General features: G+C 37.7%; 1 protein-coding gene across 1 annotated transcript in view; it reads left to right on the plus strand.

Annotated features, from left to right (window-relative positions):
• Positions 1-2,341: 2,341 nt before the first annotated feature.
• Positions 2,342-21,931, plus strand: part of slc2a13a (solute carrier family 2 member 13a) — a gene marked incomplete at both ends in the record, with an annotated part of 68,986 nt that continues 49,396 nt past the window's right edge. Inside the window, 3 exons of the mRNA XM_081363331.1 lie at positions 2,342-2,876; positions 15,578-15,737; positions 17,552-17,760. Coding sequence (XP_081219457.1) covers positions 2,342-2,876; positions 15,578-15,737; positions 17,552-17,760 — 904 coding nt within the window. The remainder of the gene's footprint in view (positions 2,877-15,577; positions 15,738-17,551; positions 17,761-21,931) is intronic.

Here is a 21,931-nt window from a genome sequence, read left to right on the forward strand (position 1 = left end):
TGTGTACAAGCTTACAGTTCAGTGTGTTAGGCTATATACTCAGTAGGGTTTTTTTATTCAATACAGGTATGTCTATTTTTTGTGTAAAGTTATCTGAAAACAATGTGATGGTAATTTTGCGCATAGCTGTAATGCAAAATTAAATTCTGTTTTATTCATTTTTTCAGCAACACTCAATTTAGTTCAGCTTGAGAATAAAACTAAATATGGGGGAGAATAAAACTAAATATAAACAAAATTATGTTTTGTTGTAAAACTTGTTGGATCATCTGTTGTGCTTAACTAGTTTGAATTGCAATTCATTAAATTCCTCTTCCTGTAATTTCAATGTAATTTCAATTCAATTCTCTGTGGGACATGGCCAGTTCAAAAAATGCCAAAAAATGTTACATTCTGCCTTTGCCCAATCATGCTATCTACTATATATCCATTCTGAAATGTTTAATTAATAAAGTGTTTAAATAAGACAAATCTATTTAAGATTGCAACTGTTTCTCCAAAAAATCTATTAAATGGAGACCAAATGGAGACTACGTATAGTACAGTATACTACGGTCGATTGGCTAATAGATTTTTCTCCTGAGAAAACAGACCCCAATAATCTCACATGTGTTTCCTCTGCTCAGATATGACAAAAGCCCTACAAAAGTTGCACATCTTAATATAACACATTTTTCATCAAAACACTTCCAAGACCAAATTATCTCAGCAATGAACCATGTTCATTGAATATCTGATCTAATCTAATCATTGTCTAATTTCTGTCCATTTGTGTTTCCAAAGAATTTCAGGAGATCTAAATGAGAACGGATCTTCCTGAGCTATGAAAGAGTAACCTCTGATCAATACCGTTTTCCCATAGGAACTGCTAAGATGCACCATTACAGCGTAATGTCAGTTTTATCATGTTAAATGCGGACAAACCCAGTTGTCCACAGAGTTGTGCAGTGAAACTGAAGCAGCGTTTTTGGCAAAATGTAGTCTCAGCTGGTTTGCAATGAACAAATAAAACAAAAGTAATTGAAATAGCTTGACACAATAAATGTTTCAAGTTTCCCAAATTCAAATGAAAATGCAACTTTTAATGACTTCCGCAGTCTTAAAATTATTCAACCCCTTAAATAAATCCCTCACAAATGCACAAATTTGCAAAACAGGTGTTGTCTCAAGCACACCTGATGCAACTCATCAAGGGCTTCATTAGTTGCACCAGGTGTGCTTGAGCTAGAACACATGACATGTCTGAACTGGCTAGGTTTGTTGAGTATCAAGTTTGACTGCATGTTAGAAATATGGCTGAATCAAAAGAATGTCCCAAAAAGTTAAGAGAAGATATTGTCGCCCTTCACAAACAAGGAACAGGATACAAAAAGATAGCGAAGACACTAAATGTTCATAGAGACACCGTTGGAAGCATAGTTTGCCAGTTCATAGTTAACGGAACGGTGGTTTCACTACCTGGACGGGGCAGAAAAAGAAAGCTATCAGCGGCTGCAACCAGATTTCTGAGAAGGCAAACGGAAAGCAAGATGGATTTATTGAAGTATCAGGAAATCCTAGTAACTTCTACGGAAGACTGTATTCTCGTAATTTTGACTTTATTCTCAAAATATTATGACTTTATTTTCAAAATATTTTGACTTTATTCTCAAAATGCTACGACTTTATTCTCGTAATTTTAGAGAAATTTTGTTTTAAGGATTTTTTTTATTTTATTTTATTTTTTACGTTGCAGTTCAGGGTTTTCGTAAAATTAACATATTTTGACGTTATATATATCTAAATATATATTATTATTATATAACATTTTATTTAATGTAAATATAATAATTGTAGATACAAGTTCACATTAATAATTAATAATTAATTCTTTAATGAGAGACAAGAAAACATACTGCTAATAAATATATTTGGCTTACTTGGCTTAGGCTCGAACAAGACACTTGACCAGACCAGAATAACCCCCAGACTTCTTAAATGATTTATTTGGTATTTTCAAGTTCACTTTTTAAGGTGTTTTGAGGATACTGTTTACAAAAAGAAGCTCTTTGGCCAATGGATGTATTTCTCTGCACATGTGTTGGTGTGTAGCTCTTTGACGCCATGCGCACGTCACGATGACGCTGAGCTCTACCTTTCTCTTCACTCTCACCACTGTCTGATCCTTCAGACTTCACGCACAGAGCCGTGACACAACTTGTCAGGATTCAGACTAGACAGACCATTCATAAAACCCCATCAACAACACAACAGCAAGTCAAGTTGGACTCATATCAGCCCACTTCTCCAGTTCATCCTCTTTGACTTACTGTGCGCATTTTTTTCTTGCGGTTTTTCACTTATGTCCCGCAAATCCAGCGATGACTATAATCTGCGTAGTATGAGCAATCTGATGGGCGAGAGGAGGAAGAGAGCGGCGGATGATGGAGAGCGGAGTCTCATCAAGGCTCCGTCCAGCGCGAGCCTCAGCAGCGCCGGTCCCTCAGTAGCGTCTCCTGCGCCCGCGGACCTGGAGCGCGCGGCGCGCAAACAGTTCCAGCAGGATGTCACGCCGGGTTTCGTCTACGTGCTGGCCGCGTTCTCCGCTATCGGCGGCTTTCTGTTCGGCTATGACACCGGGGTGGTGTCCGGAGCGATGCTTCTGCTCAAGAGGGACATGAATATAACTGCCCTGTGGCAGGAGCTGCTGGTGTCCGGGACTGTTGCCGCGGCGGCGGTGTCCGCGCTGCTCGGCGGGTGTCTCAACGGGTTGTTCGGGCGGCGGGTGTGCATCCTCACGGCTAGCTTTGCCTTCGCCATCGGGGGGATAGTGATGGGATCTGCTCCTAATAAGGAGGCACTGCTGGTTGGACGACTCATAGTGGGACTTGGGCTTGGTAAGTGAGACACACCTGACCGATGGTGATGCATTCAGTGTGCTCTTGTCATCAGAAAAGTTACTATGAGGTTGTTTTGTGTCTTGCTTTTGTATTGTATTTCAATCTTCAGTTGATTTGTGGATAACACTTTACAATAAGGTTTCATTTGTAAGCAAATGTTAACTACAATTGTTAACATGAACTAACAATGAACAGAACTTCTAAATCTCATCCTTTACTAATATTTATCAAATGTTGCCTATGTTAACATCATTAATGCACTGTGAACTTAACTAACATAGTTATTAACTAACATTAACAGACGTTAATAAATGCTGTATAAATATATATTATTGTTAGTTCATGTTTTTTGAGACCTATTGTGAAGTGTTTACTATTTATGTAATTTTAAAATGCAATGATTATATCAAATAGATATAAATGTTTAAGGTGATGTAGTTACTGTAGCTACATGTTACTACATGTATTTACTATATGAATAAGTAAATTATGCGTAATTACAAGGAACTAACCCTAAACCAAAAACCTAACCCTAACAGTAACTCTATATTAAGTACATGTAAATTACTCAGTACTTATTTGAGTAAGTGCAATATAACAACGTCAACTTAAAATAAAGTGTAACCAATTTTACTGCATTGTAAAAAGTGGTCAATATGCAGTTTTAAAGAGCTATTTAGCTCTTAAATAGCCTACATTTATGTTTTTCTTTATGTAGTCGGGTTGATTATTAAATAATTATTAAATAACATTTTGGACTTAACCAAATAAATAACTTTATAAAGTTACCTAACAAAACAGTTTCTGCTTTTTTTTTTTTTTTTTTTTGCTTTAAATAAACAGCAGTTTTAGAAATCAGCGACATTGTGTTTTGTAAATGGACGGTACAGTGTTAGCTCTTCTCAAACTCATTTCAGACTGTTTATTTTGAAAATAGTCTGGCAATTTCGTCCCTGTGGACTGTGGAAAATAAACACCTTTCTCAATAGTTTATGTAATGTATGTCTACCAACAGTGTTCAGCGGTCTACAAACAAGCATCACAGGAGAACTTTTTGTATTTATTTTGCTTATTAATTTAAACAAATTGTTTGTACTTTGTACCTTTTTCTTAAAACATCTCACGTCTCAAAAAAGGGCCAAGCCAAGAATGGCAAAATATTTAGTGGTCTTTTATTGGTTTTAACCATTTTGATCACAAATCACTGGTCAGGAAATAAGCAAGAATTGCACAAATGCTGTAGATAAATTAACTTAACACTGAATAGCCTTCCCCATCTTGCAGACAGCTTTTTACAGGAAGAAGAGTCTGTGATGTTCCACTCAATGTTGATGGCTTCAAAAAATGTGTCCTAATATGAGACCGAATATTCACTATGGTTTAAATCTGGACTGTGTCCAAGGCCAAAGCATGAGTCTGATGGACTTGTGCTCAAGCCACTTCTTGGTTGAATTTGTGGGAAGCAAGCCATTCTGCAATATTCTGAAGCATTAAATGACTTTTCACAGTGAAGCAGCTCACTAATACACGCAGCTAAAAAGGCTCCACACACAATGACACAGTCTCTTCCTCCATGCGTCACTGTGGTAGAGATGCATTTATTATTATACTTCTCATCATATTTTTGAAGACACCGCTCTGGAGCATCACCATGCAACTCGTGTTTCATTGTGATTCATCACTCCACACACATCTTTCCATATTCTGCCAAAAACTTCATGTTCTCAATTTACCAATCAGCACAAACACTCATTACTGTGATCTTCCTTTCTACTCTATACATTTTTTTCCTACACCCCATGACGCTTTGTGCGAACTATGGGAGTAACTTCCGTTAAAAACAATCAGTGAAAGGTTCGCTCTATGAATGCCATAATAAGCATTTTCAAAAACTGGGTACAATGAGATGACATTATTATACTCAGCCTTCAACCATCAAACATTAAAATGACATAAAAAGTGTAAAAGCATTAACAAATTACTACCACTGTAGTAATATGTATGTTTGCAATATTGAGTTATTAACTAATGTTGAGTTAATCAAAAATGTTCATTAACTGGAACACTGAGTGAAAATATGTGATTTACGTCATTTTGACAGACAATAAATATTGTATTTACCTGCTTTAGAAACGTTCCAGTAAACACTGTTTATAGGGATAAGAAGTTAAAAGGGGGAGACAATTACATTTTAAAGCATCTGTGTGAAACAAACCTGGAAAGAGACATGAGGATTTGGGGAGAAAAATGAGAGATTCATAGTGCATCCCAGTGAATTATTCATGGGATATACCATAAATTCAATCAGGAGATCAGACAACAAATGCATAGTATGTTGTCTTTTTTCATACTGTTACAGCGGAATACTAAGACAAAAATTAAACCAATCAGGAGGAAAAGAACGCAGTGACTAAAAAGAGCCCTTGACATAGATATTCTCATTATACCACCTCACATAAAAATACCAAGCGTTACGTTATTCTATTTCAGTCTGAACAAGTGAACGTGAAGGACATTTTTACAGGATTATTTGTAGCGCAACCTTATGAATTAAAATTATTTGTTGCATTATTTTTTGAGTGGAACCTTCCCAAACCGGAAGTGCCTCCCATAATCTAAAATGCAGTATAGGCTCATTAGGAAAAAGTCTTTGTGTTGTCATGTGGCCTTGTTGTGAACGACCTTTTTTGGATACCTTTGTTCTCTTGCCTCTTTGTAATGAGATGAATAAGAGTGTGTTTCTTTCACATTTCCTTTGTGTCCATTGCTCTATTTAGCGAGTCCTTCCAGCTTAGTAAGAAAACACTTAAGCACCGAGACAGTTCTCTAATGTATTTAGACATCCCGGGATGTGGCCAGTAACATGTCATCTCACAATGGAAGAAATCATGCTAGACCGCCATTAAGTTTAGCCCCTTCCTCACCCATGGCCACTCCAGCCTGTTATTCTAGCTCTCCTAACCATTGCAACTGATTCCTTCTGCGATGTTCCTTAAGCTTCAAGATGCAGCCCAACCACTTCCCGACTGGATAAGGTGGCATATATCATCTCTGCTCTGCCCGGCAAAGCAGTGGAGGTTGAGGGCGGTCCAGTTCTCCAGTCCGCTTTTATCCAACAATTCCGGGAGGTGTCGAGCAACCAATGCGTTACTTGCATGCCGGTGAGTAGTTATTGTGTCTGAGACACTGAACCTTATTCGTGGTGGAATATGCACTGTGCTTCTTCACCCTTGTAATGTCTAGCAGTTGAAATGAGGTAGCCCTCCTCACTGCGTATCATCAGGAGCTAATTCCTGCTTTACAGATCCAGCTCGCATAGTGAATAGTTTTCGCTTCGGAAGTCTGCGCTTCGGATGCTTTTCCCGGAGGAGACAATGCAGATTAGTTCCACCTGGCTGACTCTGGAAGTGCAAAGGAGTATACAGGATGAGCGGTTATGTTTATACTTAATGAACACCATTCATTGCTCTACCATCCATACCTCACCCTTCACATTGAGATTACCAGTACGGTTCTATCCATACTCCTGCCCTCATATACTCCAGTGCAGCAGGGAACTTCATTGCCCAATCACTCCTCTCTACATTTAAAATTCAACTGACAAAATTCAGCTCCTTCATCAGAAACCCATTGGTTCCAGATTCAATACCCAACGGGATCACTCACCCTCCAACCTAGGGACCTCCACAGATAAACACTCTTAGTAATTTTAATTACACAGAAGATGTTGTACTGGGACTGCCATGGCTCATTCATCACAATCTGACTCTTCCTTTGGTCCACTTGAGATGTGAGCAGTTTGGGTGAGCAATGTTTTAAAGGTTGCCTGTCCATTCCTGTTTGTCCCACCACCATTGAGAGTCCCTTGATCCTTATAGCATTGACATTCCCCCTAAGAATCAAGCCTTCCTTGAAGTGTTCAGAGCGCCTATGAAGATCTGCAGAGCGCCTATAACCTCATTCGTAAGAGATGAGATGACTTTACACCTCAAAGTCGAGAAGTGCCAGTTTAACTTTAACTGTCCATTTCCTGGGATATGTCATATTGTTTCAAGCAAAGTGCAAGCTATCACATCCTGGCCTCAACCTTCCACCAAGGAGTAACAATGCTTCCTCAGCTTTACCAACATTTAAAGGCTGTTCATTTATAATTTCAGCTCTCAACAGGGTCCCCATCCTCTATCAACTTGATCCAGAGTTCCTCTTTATCGTGGAAGACGACGTATCTGTTGCTTTCTTTCTATTTTTTTGTGCTGTTCTCTTCAAATATTGTCCACAGAAGTCCAGAATTATGATATAGATAACTGTAAGCTGCTCGCTATCAAGATGGTTTTATAGGAATGGTGGCACTGGTTTGAGGGCCCTAGCACCTCTTTCAAGTCATCACAGACCAAGACAAGCTTGAGCACATCAGTTCCACCAAGAGACTGAATCCATGCCACGCTCCCTGGGCACCCTTCTTCAGACCAAACCCACATACCCAATTGCTCATACTTGAGAGAACCACTTTATCATTATCTCCTGGATTGGCCATGCAGGAGTCACAGAGGTGTTGGCACTGACCCAGAAGATACTGGTGGCCCCATCTCCTACACAACATAGTTATATTCTCACTTTGTTCCCACATTGACTCTCCAAGGTTCCAACTATTTTTTAAAATATGGATTTTCATAGATTGACATTAAAAGTTTGGGACATGGGTAAAACAACAACATCTTTACATAAAAGGCAACTTGAAAAGTAACAAAAATAAATGAAGACATTGGCGGGTTGAATGCTGTTTTTATGGTAACATGCGGCTATGTGTGTGTGTATGTTGACTTTATATTTTTTTGGACTATTTAATATCTGTCAGACCTTTTTGCCTTTTGAATAGTGTTTCAATAAATGCACACAGCTTATTTCAAATGTGTTCAATGTGGTTGATTTTTCTAAAAGATTGTACACTGTCTTTTTAATTGCTTTGCTTAAAGGATACCAAATGAGTCATAGTGTGTGTAAGATCACAAGCTTTGATAAAATTTCATGCAGTGCTTCATTGAAAATTCAGAACTATTTTTAACTCAGGCAATTAGTACAGAGTCATAAGGATTCACATGATTTGACTGGGTGAAGACTGACAGAGCTCCACAAGCTCAAGTGGTATTTTTCATTAATGATTCCAAGGTTGGTTCCAAGAATGACCTGAATATCCCACGAGTATTTGGAAAGAGCAATTTAGCCTGATGCTTATTGTCTAGGATTACACACTGTCATTAGGGAAGATTGGTGTTTTCTCAATCCTTATAATGCCTGGCTGAGTAATGCCATTTTGATTGCTCAAATCCAGAGAATTGCCATTCGAGCATTATACTGTGGATCAGAATCCATATATTTAAAATTTTAAAGGTAGGCTACTATTACTTTAAGTAATAAACACACAATACACATTGGGGCGGTGGGGTTGGCGTGTTGTACTTGGGGGTGCCTCTTTTTCCAGAAATCAAACCAACCATCCAGAACACCCTGTTAGTGTTCTAGTAACAACAACACCATGGCAAACAGGCACAACACACTAATATCTTTATTGTCGCCGATTCTGAAATCGGATAGTCTGAGTAGGTGCTATATTTGAATTTGAATTTACATTTCGGTCGTTAAAAAATTATGCTCTATAGTATGATTGAATATGGGTGGTATGAATGAAATTCGGACGTACTGCACCCGCCATGTTGTTACTGTCACGTGAAAAGCATCAGATGTGTCGCTTCACTTCCATTCATGAATCCTCTCCCGTGGCCTCACAGGATAGTAAAGTGTCCATCGAATGTGGACTTCAGAATCTCGGCGCAAGTAGTAGGTCATCCAGCAACTTTCCGGCCAATGTTTTTTGAAAACTATGTATTCGGACATACTACTCTTTTGGCATACTTTTTTTCGCATGCTATATAGTATGGAAGTATTTGATTTCGGACACTGAGTGTAAGTTTTTGTGTAGTTATCTTTGTATTCATGAAGTATTTTTTTTCAATTTTTAGTACTATTTGAAAATACTTATAAATACATTGTCCTGTAACTTTTCTGAAAGGTCATTGATCTGATAATTAACCACTGACTTCTGGTTTAAGTGATTGAGCCCAATTACTTCCAGGCTGACCTTTGTGAAAACAAAACTACTATGGAGCAAACCATCAAATTAATGACCTTTTCCTCAGCTCATTGTGTTTATTTAGCAGAGCTATGACAGCAAAGTATGTGTTTACACTACTGTATATGAGTCATATCATTAATGCAGTGTTCAGAAAGTCAGTCTCAATATATTTGGGCAATTCCCCACCCTAACAATCCTTCAAACCGGGAGCAGATCTTTGTGCTAATCACAGATGGTGTAAAGTAGAAGTTAATTTGGCTTGGCAATGTCTGAGCCAATGGTGTGATCAGAGAAGTAGCTAAGCTGTTTTGACAATCGTCTGCTGTCTCCATGACTCCTCCACCGTTGTGGAGCGAAAGGCCATTAAAGCGATGGCCTCTCACGTTGAGTGTCTGGGGTAGGCCGATGAATGAAGTGGGTGTGTTTTTTCTTTAAGACACTCACTGTTGCTAATAATAAGAGACAGCTACAGCTTCAGTGTAGAGTCTCACACTAATGAGTCCACTCTCTTGTTTAGCAGCTAAACCTAAGCAAAAGCATCTACAGTTTTTTAGTGGACATAAGACACCAAAACAACATTGTCTCCACTTCCTTTGACTGACTGTTACATCATTAGGGCAGAGCTTCAATATTGTTATTGTGATGTATTGTACACAGGAAATCTGATTTTGAATAATGATATCAGTGGATTGATACTTGCTAAGTATTCCCTAGCGCATTTAAACAGATTTACTGATGGCCATTAATGTTGAAATAAAACACTCACACTGTAACTCTCATGCAATATCAATAACATTGCAAATTGCGATTCAATTGTTTGTGTTTTCAGTACACATGGATGTTCAAAAGTGAAGTGAGCTGCCTCGCTGTCTACATACTTCTGAAGCAGCTTCCTAACCAAGACAAAACCTCACAAGTGACTAATGATGTTCTCTTCAGTATATAAACTTTGTTACCGGCAGCATAGTAATAACTCTCTGCAAGATTGAGTTAGCTGCTAAGCTTACCGTAAGAAAAGCTCGAAAATAGATAGGACACACTTTTTTGTGAAATTGGTTTATTTGAATGAGCTGGAACAATTTTAGTGATATTTCTTAGAACTGAACTAATTTATCATTTGTTTCTAAGCATTTGGGTCTGCTCCGCAAAGTAGCCTATGTGATTCTGACTTAAACTTCTACTAATGTATTTGATGCATTCTTTATGTCTGTAACGTGTCCTGTATTTTGGGCCTGTTATATGGCTCGGTTCCTAGCCTAGTGAGTTAACTATGTACAGTGCCCGCCTCTAATATTGGCATGCTTGGTAAATATGAGAAAAGGCAGCTGTGAAAAGAGCCAATCCCAGAATGCACTGCACAACAAGCTCAGTAAACAATACATCCAAGATGGCGGATGAAGTGAGAGAAATGTTGATTATAAATATATTTCATTTAAAACTGAAAAATATAAGTAAAAATAGTTCTGTATCCCAAATAAAATGAATATTTGTGTGAGCTATGTATGTTTATGTTTAGAGTTATGTTGGGTTATGCTGTGAGAGTATTGTATTGGTTGATTAGCAACATGCTAACATCAGAATCTGCTGGAATCAATTGTTAGTCTAGTGTCCTGTCTAGACTGCTATTTGTACGATGCAGGTTCCATTAAGTATTAACCCAGGTTCATGGGAAAAACATAGCTGTGGCGACATTTCTGCAAAATAAATGTATTTTGATTTATTTATTGCGACAATCTCAAAGTGAAATACCGATTTACTTTTATCCAACAGATGACGTGAATCTAGTAACGTTTTAGTATGTTGGCAGCAGTTCGGTAATTAAATGTCTTGTGAGTGACATTAAGGGCCCTATCTTGCACCCAGCGCAATTGACTTTGTACACCGACGCATGTATCATTCCTATTTTGCACCCGCGCACAGTGGACTTTTCCCTCCACAGACGCACGTTGGTAAATTAGGGAATGAACTTCCGTATTATCATACGGCTGTTTAACCGAAGCTAATTTGGGTGGGTTTCTCCCATCCCCAATGTCACTTCTCTGTCTTTTACGGCCCTGACGAGAATGTCGGTCTCCTCGGCTTTGAACCGCTCCTGGCGTGCGCCTGGCAAATCCGCCATTATAATAGCAACTGCCATGGAACAAGCGCCCCTGCTCTTAAAGGGAATGTGAGATGACGCTCTGATTGGTTTATTTCACGTTACGCCCAAACCACACCTATGAATAATGAAGCTACTTCAGATCAACCCATTTTAGATTTGCGTTGGGCACAAGAGTCTTTTATTCCGCCAGTATAATTGCAACAGCGCCCAAGATCTGCCCACAAAGTTACTTGCGTTTCGCGTTTGATTATTGCGTTTCAGATCGTTAAAATAGGGCCATAAAAGTTAATACTCTATTGTGTTTGAAAATAGCGTTCCATCTACATTAAACCCTGCCATAATCCCAGTTAAGTAAAGCAAACATGAGATTTAAGACATTTTCTGAAGCAATCATAGCATTTTAGCTTGTTTCTACAAGTCTAGTGCAATGTTGTACCAGGTAAGCTCCCGAACAAGTTTACTAGTAGTTTATGTAGTATTTTACAAATCATGCACCATGGTAAAAACATTTTGAAGTCATAACATAGTATTATGCAAGAAACCACATGAAAATTATCTTTATTAATCAATAATCTACACTTGTAATCCTAATTTGTGTGAATAGAAATAAAAGTTGCTGGTGATTTAAGCTGTAAAATGTATGTATAGGCACATCTTTCCAGTGAGCAGGTTGGTTAGGATGCATCCATAGAAGGTAGCTGCTTTTTCAGATTAGGTTTTGGAACATACCCTGGCTTTGAGACAACTGGGCGAGTCGTGGTTTCATTGGATATGCAAATGATTTGATGTTTTGCCCCTCAATGGCACGTATGAAAAATATCATGCTCCACACCGTCATCTTAGTCATTTTGAATGATCCTTCCATGTGGCATAATATCGCTCTTCCCACATGTATAAAAAATGAAGGATTGTCTGTGGATAAGCATTGTTGGATAACCTGGATCAAACTACGTGAGAGGAGAATACATCCTTCACTCATGTGAAGTCAGTGTCTTTCAAAACGTAAATGAGATGCCAATAACAGCTGTCTTCTCACAGTATTGATTAACCTCCTTGTGAGGGAAGCAGCGAGGCGTTCCCATGGCAACAGGTGCGTTGTCTGCCGGGCAACGAGAGCGACAGTGAACTGGGGCTATTAATAGACTTTATAGCGAGGGGTTATGTCGTAGACCTTGTCAGATTAATGTGGGCATGCATGGACTTTTTGTTTGTTCTCCTGTGTAAATATCATGTGAACACTGGTCCCGCCACACCCCATCACACTTCAATTTCCTCCCCATCCCAGTCTGTTGGAAGCAAATGCACGTTTTATGGTGTCCCTGAGATTCCAGAAATCACTTGCTTGTTGAAAATTTGCATAATGTGACACATCTGTGATGTAATTGGTGGGAATGAGAAGGATGTGGCCTGGCTGTGTCATATCTTGAGCCCCATGTGATTGGCAGGGAACACGGGCACACAAAGCATACTGTTGCGTGGTCCTTTGTAGATCTGAGAGACAATGCCAGTGTAATAAGGCTTTCAGTGTTTGGGGATTTATTATGTGGTGCATGTCTGCAGTACTAGATTCGGATTCGAACAACATTACTGGCATGCATAAACTCACTTTCACATGTTAAATAAAATAACCTTTTTTATTTTGTTTATTTATTAATAATATTATATTTTTTTTCTACTTCTATATTTTTTTACACTACTATACTTTAGTAAAAATGTTAACCAAAAAAAATAATTTAATGACCCCTATGCCATTCCAAATCCATATTATTATTATTGGTTGTGGAACACGATATGAAAATTAAGCTTTTCCCCATTAAGGTTGAATCCCGGAAGCTACACCAGTTATTTTGCCAAGAGATCTCTTATTTATTATTTATATACGTGTGTCAGACAAAATCACTGAAATGAATTAGTATGGAAAATTCTGGCTTTTAGGGGTAGGTAAAAAATATAGATTTCTCGATTTTAATCAATTCTCATTTTTACGAACCGATATCGATTCTTAAATCCCAAGAATCGATTAGGCTAGTCATTCTGTTTACAGTTGATGAATGAATGGAACATTGTAGCACGCATCCCATCCAATAAATCGCAATAATCTTTGTGCTTTGTTACCATTGATATGAAACAAAGTCTCAGATTTCAAATTATGCCCATTTTCTTATGAAATTCACCGTTTTGGCGCTGTGGCGTGAGATCGCTCTGGCGCAGCTCAGCTCAAGAGAAGCAGCAGCGCAGAGCGCACATGATCTTCTCTTCCACCTTAATAATACAAGTTACAGCGCGAAATAAACATGAATGAGCATCTGAAAGTGTGTTATAAGATAGAGTACAACTTATCGAAATCCGTATCATGGAATCGCTCAATCAGTGTTTCAACCGTGGAAAGACGTCAGTAAAACAGCTTGTAAACAATGTCATGAAACGTCACATTTACCTCAGAAAAACCATATCCAGTGACCATAAACTCGTCAGTCAGCTAGAAAAATTTACTCTAGAGAGGAGCATTTTGCTAAATATATGCACCATTTTACATATTCATTATAATTTTTAATATTCTTCAATATTTATTGCATGTTTGAATAAATCTGTCAAGTTTTTATGACAGCCACAATTTAAATGTTTATATTTCATATAACGTTATTATTATAAAAATAAATAAAAGTGTAATTAAAGTGTTTGTATACAAATCAGTTCATTTTTACCTTCAATAATAGTAGGCTAATGAAGGCTACAACTGACTCCCATAGTTTACAGCATTAGTTAAGAGATTTGTTTTCCTTGAGAAAATTTGCCATGTATTGTACCTGATATCCAAAATAATCAATATTGAATCGAATCGGAATCGAATTAAATTGCAAGCTTGGGAATCGAAATTGAATCGAATTGTAAAATTTGTGTCAATGAAAGTGAATGGAGCTTGAGCTGTCAAACTCAAAAATGATAAAGATTAACTCTAGAATATATAGTGTACAAATAATATGGGATAATATGTACAAAAAATATATAATATGGTGCTTTTTAGGGATGCATGATATATCGGCTACCATATCGGTATCGTCCGATATATATTTATTTGAAATGTTATCGATATATTCAAGCCGATTAATAATTAATTATTTCCTTCAGCTGAGAAACTTCAGATGCGCACTGTTCGCCATGATTGGTTTGAATTGCTTGTAATATTATAGGAATCACTTCAAAACAGGAAAATACAGTAAAGTGCAATATGTAGCGCAAGTCTGTCATGAAAGCTAAATCATTATAACTGTTAGCTTTGGACATGGATTTTAATGGTGAGACTTTTGTTTTTGTAATCAGGCTCTCAAAAATGATATACAATCTTGGATTCAGATTTATCAGCCAATATATCAGTTATCAACTTGCAAATATAAAGAATTACCGGTTATCGGTATCGCCCAAAATTTTCATATCGGTGCACCCCTAGTGCTTTTGTGTCATTTTGGAGCTTAACAGTCCCGATCCCCATTCACTTTCATTATGGAGAAGAGAAGACAGTAGCCTCTTCAACTTTTCCCCTTTTGTGTTCCACAGAAGAAAGAAAGTATTGGATTGAATTTTCATTTTTGGGTGACTCATTCCCAAGCGTTTGTGCTTTGGGCACTATATTTTCTAACCACAGGATAGATTTCGAAAGCAAACCTTTGTAATAAAAGACAAAATGGTGCAGGAAATTCATTTTCCGTTGTGCTTATCCATGTTTTTGGCTTCTTCCATCCATTCCATAAAGCATACTCTAATGTTGAAATTATTTTCTATGTAATACTATGTAGGGTACAACGGGGCTTAAGAAAAATGCTTAAAAATTAATATAGATTTACAGTAGTGACATTAAATTATATTTTATTATATGATATGATTAATATCATATTTTTAAATATGGTGATTATCTCTAAGGTGGACACCCAAGTTATGTTATTTACCATCTGAATCTAACCATGTCATGTCAACAAATGGAAAAGTCAGCCGGCTGTTTATCATCATGTTAATTATTGTGATTTTCGCCCCAACAGCATTTGTTACTTAAACCTACAACATAAAAAAAAAAAAAAAAAAAACATCAATTTGATCAAATTAGCACAGAATCAACGTCGAGGATCAGCCAAATTTCCACGTGCATCTTGAAAAGTGAATGTTTTGGAAAGTTTTGTGCCATCTAGTGATTTAGAGGAAAATCAAATCAAAGGCGCCTTTTGCGTATTTAGCCATGTTGTACCCTATATAATAACTCATTATCATTTCAATAGAGGCACTACAATTTGATTATCTTTAATTGATATTTCCCCAACTTGCACAAAAAAAACAAAAAAAAAAGCTGGAACAACATACTGCACTGTAATGTCTTATAATTAGTTTCACATCTGTGGAATGTGAGCAGCTAATGGAAAGATGCCAAACCAAATGGGAAATAGCCTATATTTGACTGCTATATATACATCCGTCCAGGTATTGGGTCCATGACCATTCCTGTGTACATCGCTGAAACATCGCCACCCCACCTGAGAGGACGCCTGGTCACCATCAACACACTGTTCATCACAGCGGGACAATTCATAGCCAGCCTTATTGATGGGGCCTTCAGCTACATGCAACATGGAGGCTGGAGGTAGGAGCATCAAGTCTTTCGGTTTTAATGGCAGAATTTGTATTGAATCTAGAATTTGTCTTGTTTCTTTGCTGTGGTGTCAAATGCGGAACAATGCAATGACCTTATTTTTTTAATTTTGAGAGTTAGCATTGAATGATTTCCATGATGTTCACAATATACAGTGCCATGGCAAAATAAATGACTGATATGTGAGCTTGAAGTCTGAATTGAGTGTGATGAGAGAATGAATTCACTGTGTGGATTTGTCTACCTCTGTGTGATGTGAAAGTCAACTCTCCTGGAAAGAATCGTCCTGTAGGGCAGATCCTGTAAATCATGTCATTCTCACTCTCTGTAGCTCGTCATAATAAACCCTCAAAACAAAACAAAATAAATGTTACACCAGCAAATATCCCCCTCACCATGTGTAGCTGTTGCTCTGGGAAAGAAAATGTAAAAAATGTGTACTTGATGGAAATGTTGCCATGTATTTACTTTTATCTTCCCCAGCATCAAAACCACAAATCGCTCTATGTAAATGAGGGGATTACTGAACTCATTATCATGATAATTTGCAGTAAATAATGATTCAAAGGATGGTTAGGTTCATACAAAAAGTTATGACTGTTTTTGCTTAATTTATTTTATTACAGCCATTAAGTTTGATGTTTTGATTGCATGGTTAGGTTTAGTATGATATACAAACTATTCCCTTATGACGAGTTATCTTGTGGAAGTTATGACAGGTTGGCTTAACTGGCAGATATTTCTGGTAAAAATCTAAAATGTGATTAATTTTCTCAGAAATACTAAGCACAAGCCTATCTGTTTGTCTCCACATTCTGTACAAATTTTATTTTTGTCTAAGATTTTAGTAAAATATGGGTAACACTTTACAATAAGGGTTCTTTTGTTAACATTAGTTAGTTAATTTGAACTAACAATGAACAATACAGAATTTGTTCATCTTAGTTCAAATTATTTCAACATTTACTAGTACATGATGCATCAAAATGTGCGTCTATTAACAGTAATTAATGCAATATGAAATGACATGCGTGAACATTTTAGGGTTAAGGTTAATAAACACTGAAAAATGTATTTCTCATTGTTAGTTCATGTTAACTACTGTTTACAAATGACTCATTGTAAAGTGTTAAATACGAGAATATACATTAGGCCTATATATATATATATATATATATATATATATATATATATATATATATATATATATATATATATATATATATATATATATAGGCCTAATGTGTGAAATCTGGTCATATAATATGTACAAGTATGTATTTATTCTTAAAACAAGAAAAACACAATTTCTGGTTTACTTTAGACGTTCTATTAACTATAAGTAACTTTGCAACTTCATGTTAAAGAACCAATTCTGAACTATTAGAAACTACATGTCAACTAACTCTCATTAGACTATTAGTAGACTGTTAGGTTAGGGTTAGTAGAATAAGTTGACATTTACTTGCAAAGTTGCTTATAGTCAGTAGATTGTCTGTTTGGGGAGCATCAAAATAAAGAGTTGACATGTTGACATGTAGTTGTAAATTTGCTTTTAATTAGTAAAATGTCTAAAGTGGATTTGTCAAAGGAATGCTTTTTTTTTAGTTCACACCATTAAGCCTATACCATTAACGTCATGTTCTGTTCACATCAGATGTAGTTTTAAAAATAAACTAGCAACAAAGCGTAGGCACCATATATCTTTCAGCAGCTGAGGATATAAGTGACTATAAGACAGAAACAAAAATTTCTTCATCAGACATCAATTAATTACTTCTTTTTTTTTTTTTTCTTCTGTGTAGGTATATGCTGGGTCTGTCAGTGGTCCCTGCATTGTTGCAGTTCCTAGGGTTCCTCTTCCTACCAGAGAGTCCTCGCTGGCTCATCCAGAAAGGTCTTACCCAAAAGGCCCGACGCGTGCTCAGCCAAATCCGTGGCAACCAGAACATTGACGAGGAGTATGATACTATCAAAAGCAGCATTGAAGAGGAGGAAAAGGACTGTGGAGGAGGTGAGAAAATATAGTCTTGCAAACACTCACAGATGCAAGTAGCTCAAAGAAACACAAATATAGTCTCAGTTCACTGGTTTCATTAAATGAAGTACTCAAGTGCACAAGAGGACACCATGTGGATATTGGCAAACTTAAGAAGCTTTCACGTTTTCACAGGTTTGCTGCATAAATGAGCGCCGGAAGTCATTCGTTTTAAATGGGAATTGGTGAATTGAGATGAAATGAGTATCGGACACTGCTACAAATGCGGCAAACTTGCGGTGACCATTAGGGATGGTAAATAAGTCTAGAACTAGAACTAGTCATTAGACAGATTCAAACCGGTTACTAATGAGTTGAGTCTTTTTAACCAATTAATTTTAAAAATAACTAACCCATAAGACCTATCTGTTAAGTATTTTGCAGTAGCACTGTATATTCAGTAGTGATGCAGTCTCAGAATTCTGCTACAGCAAGGTGTCTAATTCTACTCCTGGAGGTCCACTTTCCTGCAGAATTTAGCTATGCTTAACACACCTGGAAGTTTCTGGTGAGACCTTGATTAGTTCAGATGGTTCAGATGTATTTAGTTTGGGCCAGAGCTAAACACTGCTGGAAGGTGGCCCTCCAAAAGAAGAGTTGAACACTCCTGTGTTACCGAGTATTTTGGTAAAAAGTGCAATGGTCAAAGAATGCCGATAAAGGGCAGTTAACGGATCTATGATTTATGTCTGATACAGTGGGATATAGCAGTTAAGTAGGAACACCTACTAGCAACAAACAGTACAAAATCTTGACAACCTCAGTGTCGTTACATTTTTATCCTTATAAAAGCAACAAGAACAACAAATCAAAGTAATCAAAGTTGTGGCAGCAAGTCTCACAGAATCAGAAAAACTTGGGAAATGTCAAGAGTCAAGGGACAAGAGGATGTTGGAAAGTGGATTGGTTCTGTCCTTAATTACCTCTGATTCAGAGGTCACTAACTACTGGCTGAAGAGGATTTTACTTCCCACTTTTCTCTGCAGAAATGAAGGTGAAGGAGCCCTTTAGAGTTTTCAAGCTCTATCCAGAACAACAGTCCTATTGTGGCACATTCGAAAATGCCTTTTTGCACATTTATATCCGCTGCAGTCCAGGAGGTAACCGGGTGGAGATTAATGGAAATGAAAGGGGAACAAATGTTTCTTAATGCCGAACAGTACATGCAGGGCACACCAGCAATAAAAAACCCAAAGGCGCCACAGGTGATCATGAACCAAAATTCATTTGAGTCAACATATAATAGTCAAATGCAATGGAAGGCAACATTATCAGCAATTCAACGGCACAGCAGGGCAGAAACAACTACTGAATAGCACATGTACTTGAACAGCATGTTTCACCCAAGCAAATATAATTCGGCCATAGATGGAGCCAATTACTAACAATGGGAAGTCACCCACCCCCTAACCAGCCCATATACAACCTCGTTTGCTAACCAATCACATGTCAGTCATAGTCTCCCAGGCCTTATTGCCACTTTAGAACATCTAAATATGATTGACACTTTGCTATGGGACAGGTTTCTGACCTCAGACAAGTCATTGTGAAACCAAGCCGAAGACCCTATGGACATTATGGTGATTACACCTTTGAAAGAAACACATATATTTTCTGGTTCCGCAGCTGTGATAGTGATGATCTCATGCTTTCATCACTCAAATGTGAAAGGTCACTGTTCATGGGTTTCAAATGGGCAAATGTCAATTACTATGACAGTAGGTAGTAGTTACAGGAGCTGAAGTGAAGCAATTGCAGTGATTGTTCTTAAGGGGTGTTTGGAGCAGAGGTCGCGTTAAATGAAATATTTCCATCATTGACATCTGAAGGCCATCCGTAATTTTGACAGATTACACTGAGGTCGCGGAATGTGTAGTCAAGGAAACAACAACAAACGTAATTTAACTTTTTTTATGATACAAATACAATACTTTTATTTTGAAAGATTTGCGTGAAAGCTAAAGCTTGTCAACAGCTTTAGCTTTCACGCACATCTTTCAAAATAAAAGTACAAATAAAATCTTCTGTCAGATGCGGTTTTAAGTTTTAAGTAGTTTGTTTTGCCTGTAAACACCGCTTTGTCATTCAGTATCTGCTGTCAGATGAGATGTTGTCAGGCTATATGTCAGTGTCATTACTGTAATGTTATTTTCGTAATTTGTTAGGAAATAAAGTCTGTCACTTCAGAAAAACAAACTTTTCCGTCCTGTCAGTTGTTAGACTGTGCTTGCAGCGGCAGCACGCATACAACATTGTTGTCAATTAGTAAGTCTATTAGTTTGGAGAGACAGTAGTTTGCAGAAACCAAAAGTCATTCATTTACTTTTAGAATTGGCTAATTTTTGTAAGTAACAAGAGTAAGAGTTTAACCAAAGTCCCAAAGTCAGTTCATGCTGTGGACACATTTGCATGCCCTATTTAAAAATCCAGCATTTCTGGTCACCAGCATAAGGTATGTTTTGAAAGCTGGAACCAACATGGGATGCTGGTTGCTGTTTGCTGGTCCTCAGCATGTGAACCGGGAGTGCTCGTGGTCCAGCTACACCAGCTCATTCTTGCTTGACAGCTCTTCTTGGCAACAGCATGCTGATCCACCAGCTAGACCAGCACTATACCACCAGCATAAACCAGCCTGGACTAACATGGAATTCATGCATGTTTCAACAGGGATCGACAGCGAGTGTGTGTCCAAAGGGCATGTTTCAGAACACTGACTGTTTCTATGGGAACAGGAGCTTCTAACAGCAGTTGCGTGATGACTTTACCAATTAGTGGTTGGATCTTTAATTTAGAGGGCGGGATTTAATTCTCTCGTTAAACCAAGCACCATCTTGGTATATATTCCTTGCTTCAACAAAGAGTTTAGATACAAAAGCCTCTAAACACTATCTCCATCAAAAATTCGATAATGATATTGAGCGAATTCTCTCCGCACATATTATACGTTCATCAAATACTTTAGTTTAAAATCCGCTTAAGTCCGGTTCGTTAGCAGAAACCGCTAAACGCCACATCCCTTTGTCAGCAAAAGCCTCCAAGTCCACAGAGGATCCAATCAGAAGATATGCATCAAATCATTTGATTTCAAGATGGATGACGACGTGCGAATGAGCCGGCTTTCAATTGCAGAGCTGCAAGTTTTTATCATGTTTTGTCCATTGTTACTGTGGCAATGACAGGATTTTGCAAGTAGCAAGTAAACACAACCATGTTCCTTGTGCTGCTGTAAAACGGATTTGGAAACGGATGTGGAAGTCACTTGCATCACAGCTCCCCCTACTGTGTGGATTAGTTTCTTCATTGTTACATTTTGAATTCTGCTTTTTCTATCTTTACAGTTGCATTTTTAGTAATTTTGTAACTATGTCTTGTTGTCCAATGAGGTGGTCTTAGAGGTTGCACATGGACTGGTTTTGCAGCAAAATTCAGTCAAATTTGTTAAATACCAATTAATTGACTAAAGTGACATTTTTGAAAATAAGCCATTTCAATATCTGACTAATAACTTTTTCATTGCCATTAAAGTGAAATTACTGAACCTAAAAATAGGAGCCTGGTAAAAAAAAGAAATGTTGGTGGTATAGTGCTGGTCTAGCTGGTGAAACCACCACTCCGGCTTCCCAAACTAACATACCTTATGCCTGTTAATCCCACAATCCTCTGCACAAGCCTGCCACTCAACTCCCATAGAGAATAAATCGAAAACACCTGCCCAGCCCCGCTCACTCCACACCTGTGGACAGTAACAGTGTTATCAGCGGTAACAGTTCACATGCACCGCATCATTTCAGTGGTGACAGAGATTTTGAAGAGAATATAATTATATTTGCATTGCAATCATGATGCATTGTCCTACTGTGCGGATTGGATGTTGTTCTGTTTTTGTTTGTCGTCTTGTTTGTTTTGATTGTTCCTGGTGTGAAACACCTCAGCACTAATAGAAAAGGAAACGGTAGATGTGGAGAGGATCAAGGGAAATGTAATGAGAAATCGTCTAAATGAGGTGACACTGTTAAACCCGCCATCTGGTATTGCAAAGACGGAGACAGCTAAAATGAAACATCACACATCAAGCGAGAGAAGTGAATCAGCGAGAGGAATGATAAATGCAAGACCTTTTAAAACAGTTTCCTTAGCCTTTTTAATA

The sequence above is a fragment of the Scardinius erythrophthalmus genome, assembly GCF_964197995.2.
Source record: "Scardinius erythrophthalmus genome assembly, chromosome: 4".
NCBI classification, from domain to species: Eukaryota; Metazoa; Chordata; class Actinopteri; order Cypriniformes; family Leuciscidae; genus Scardinius; species Scardinius erythrophthalmus.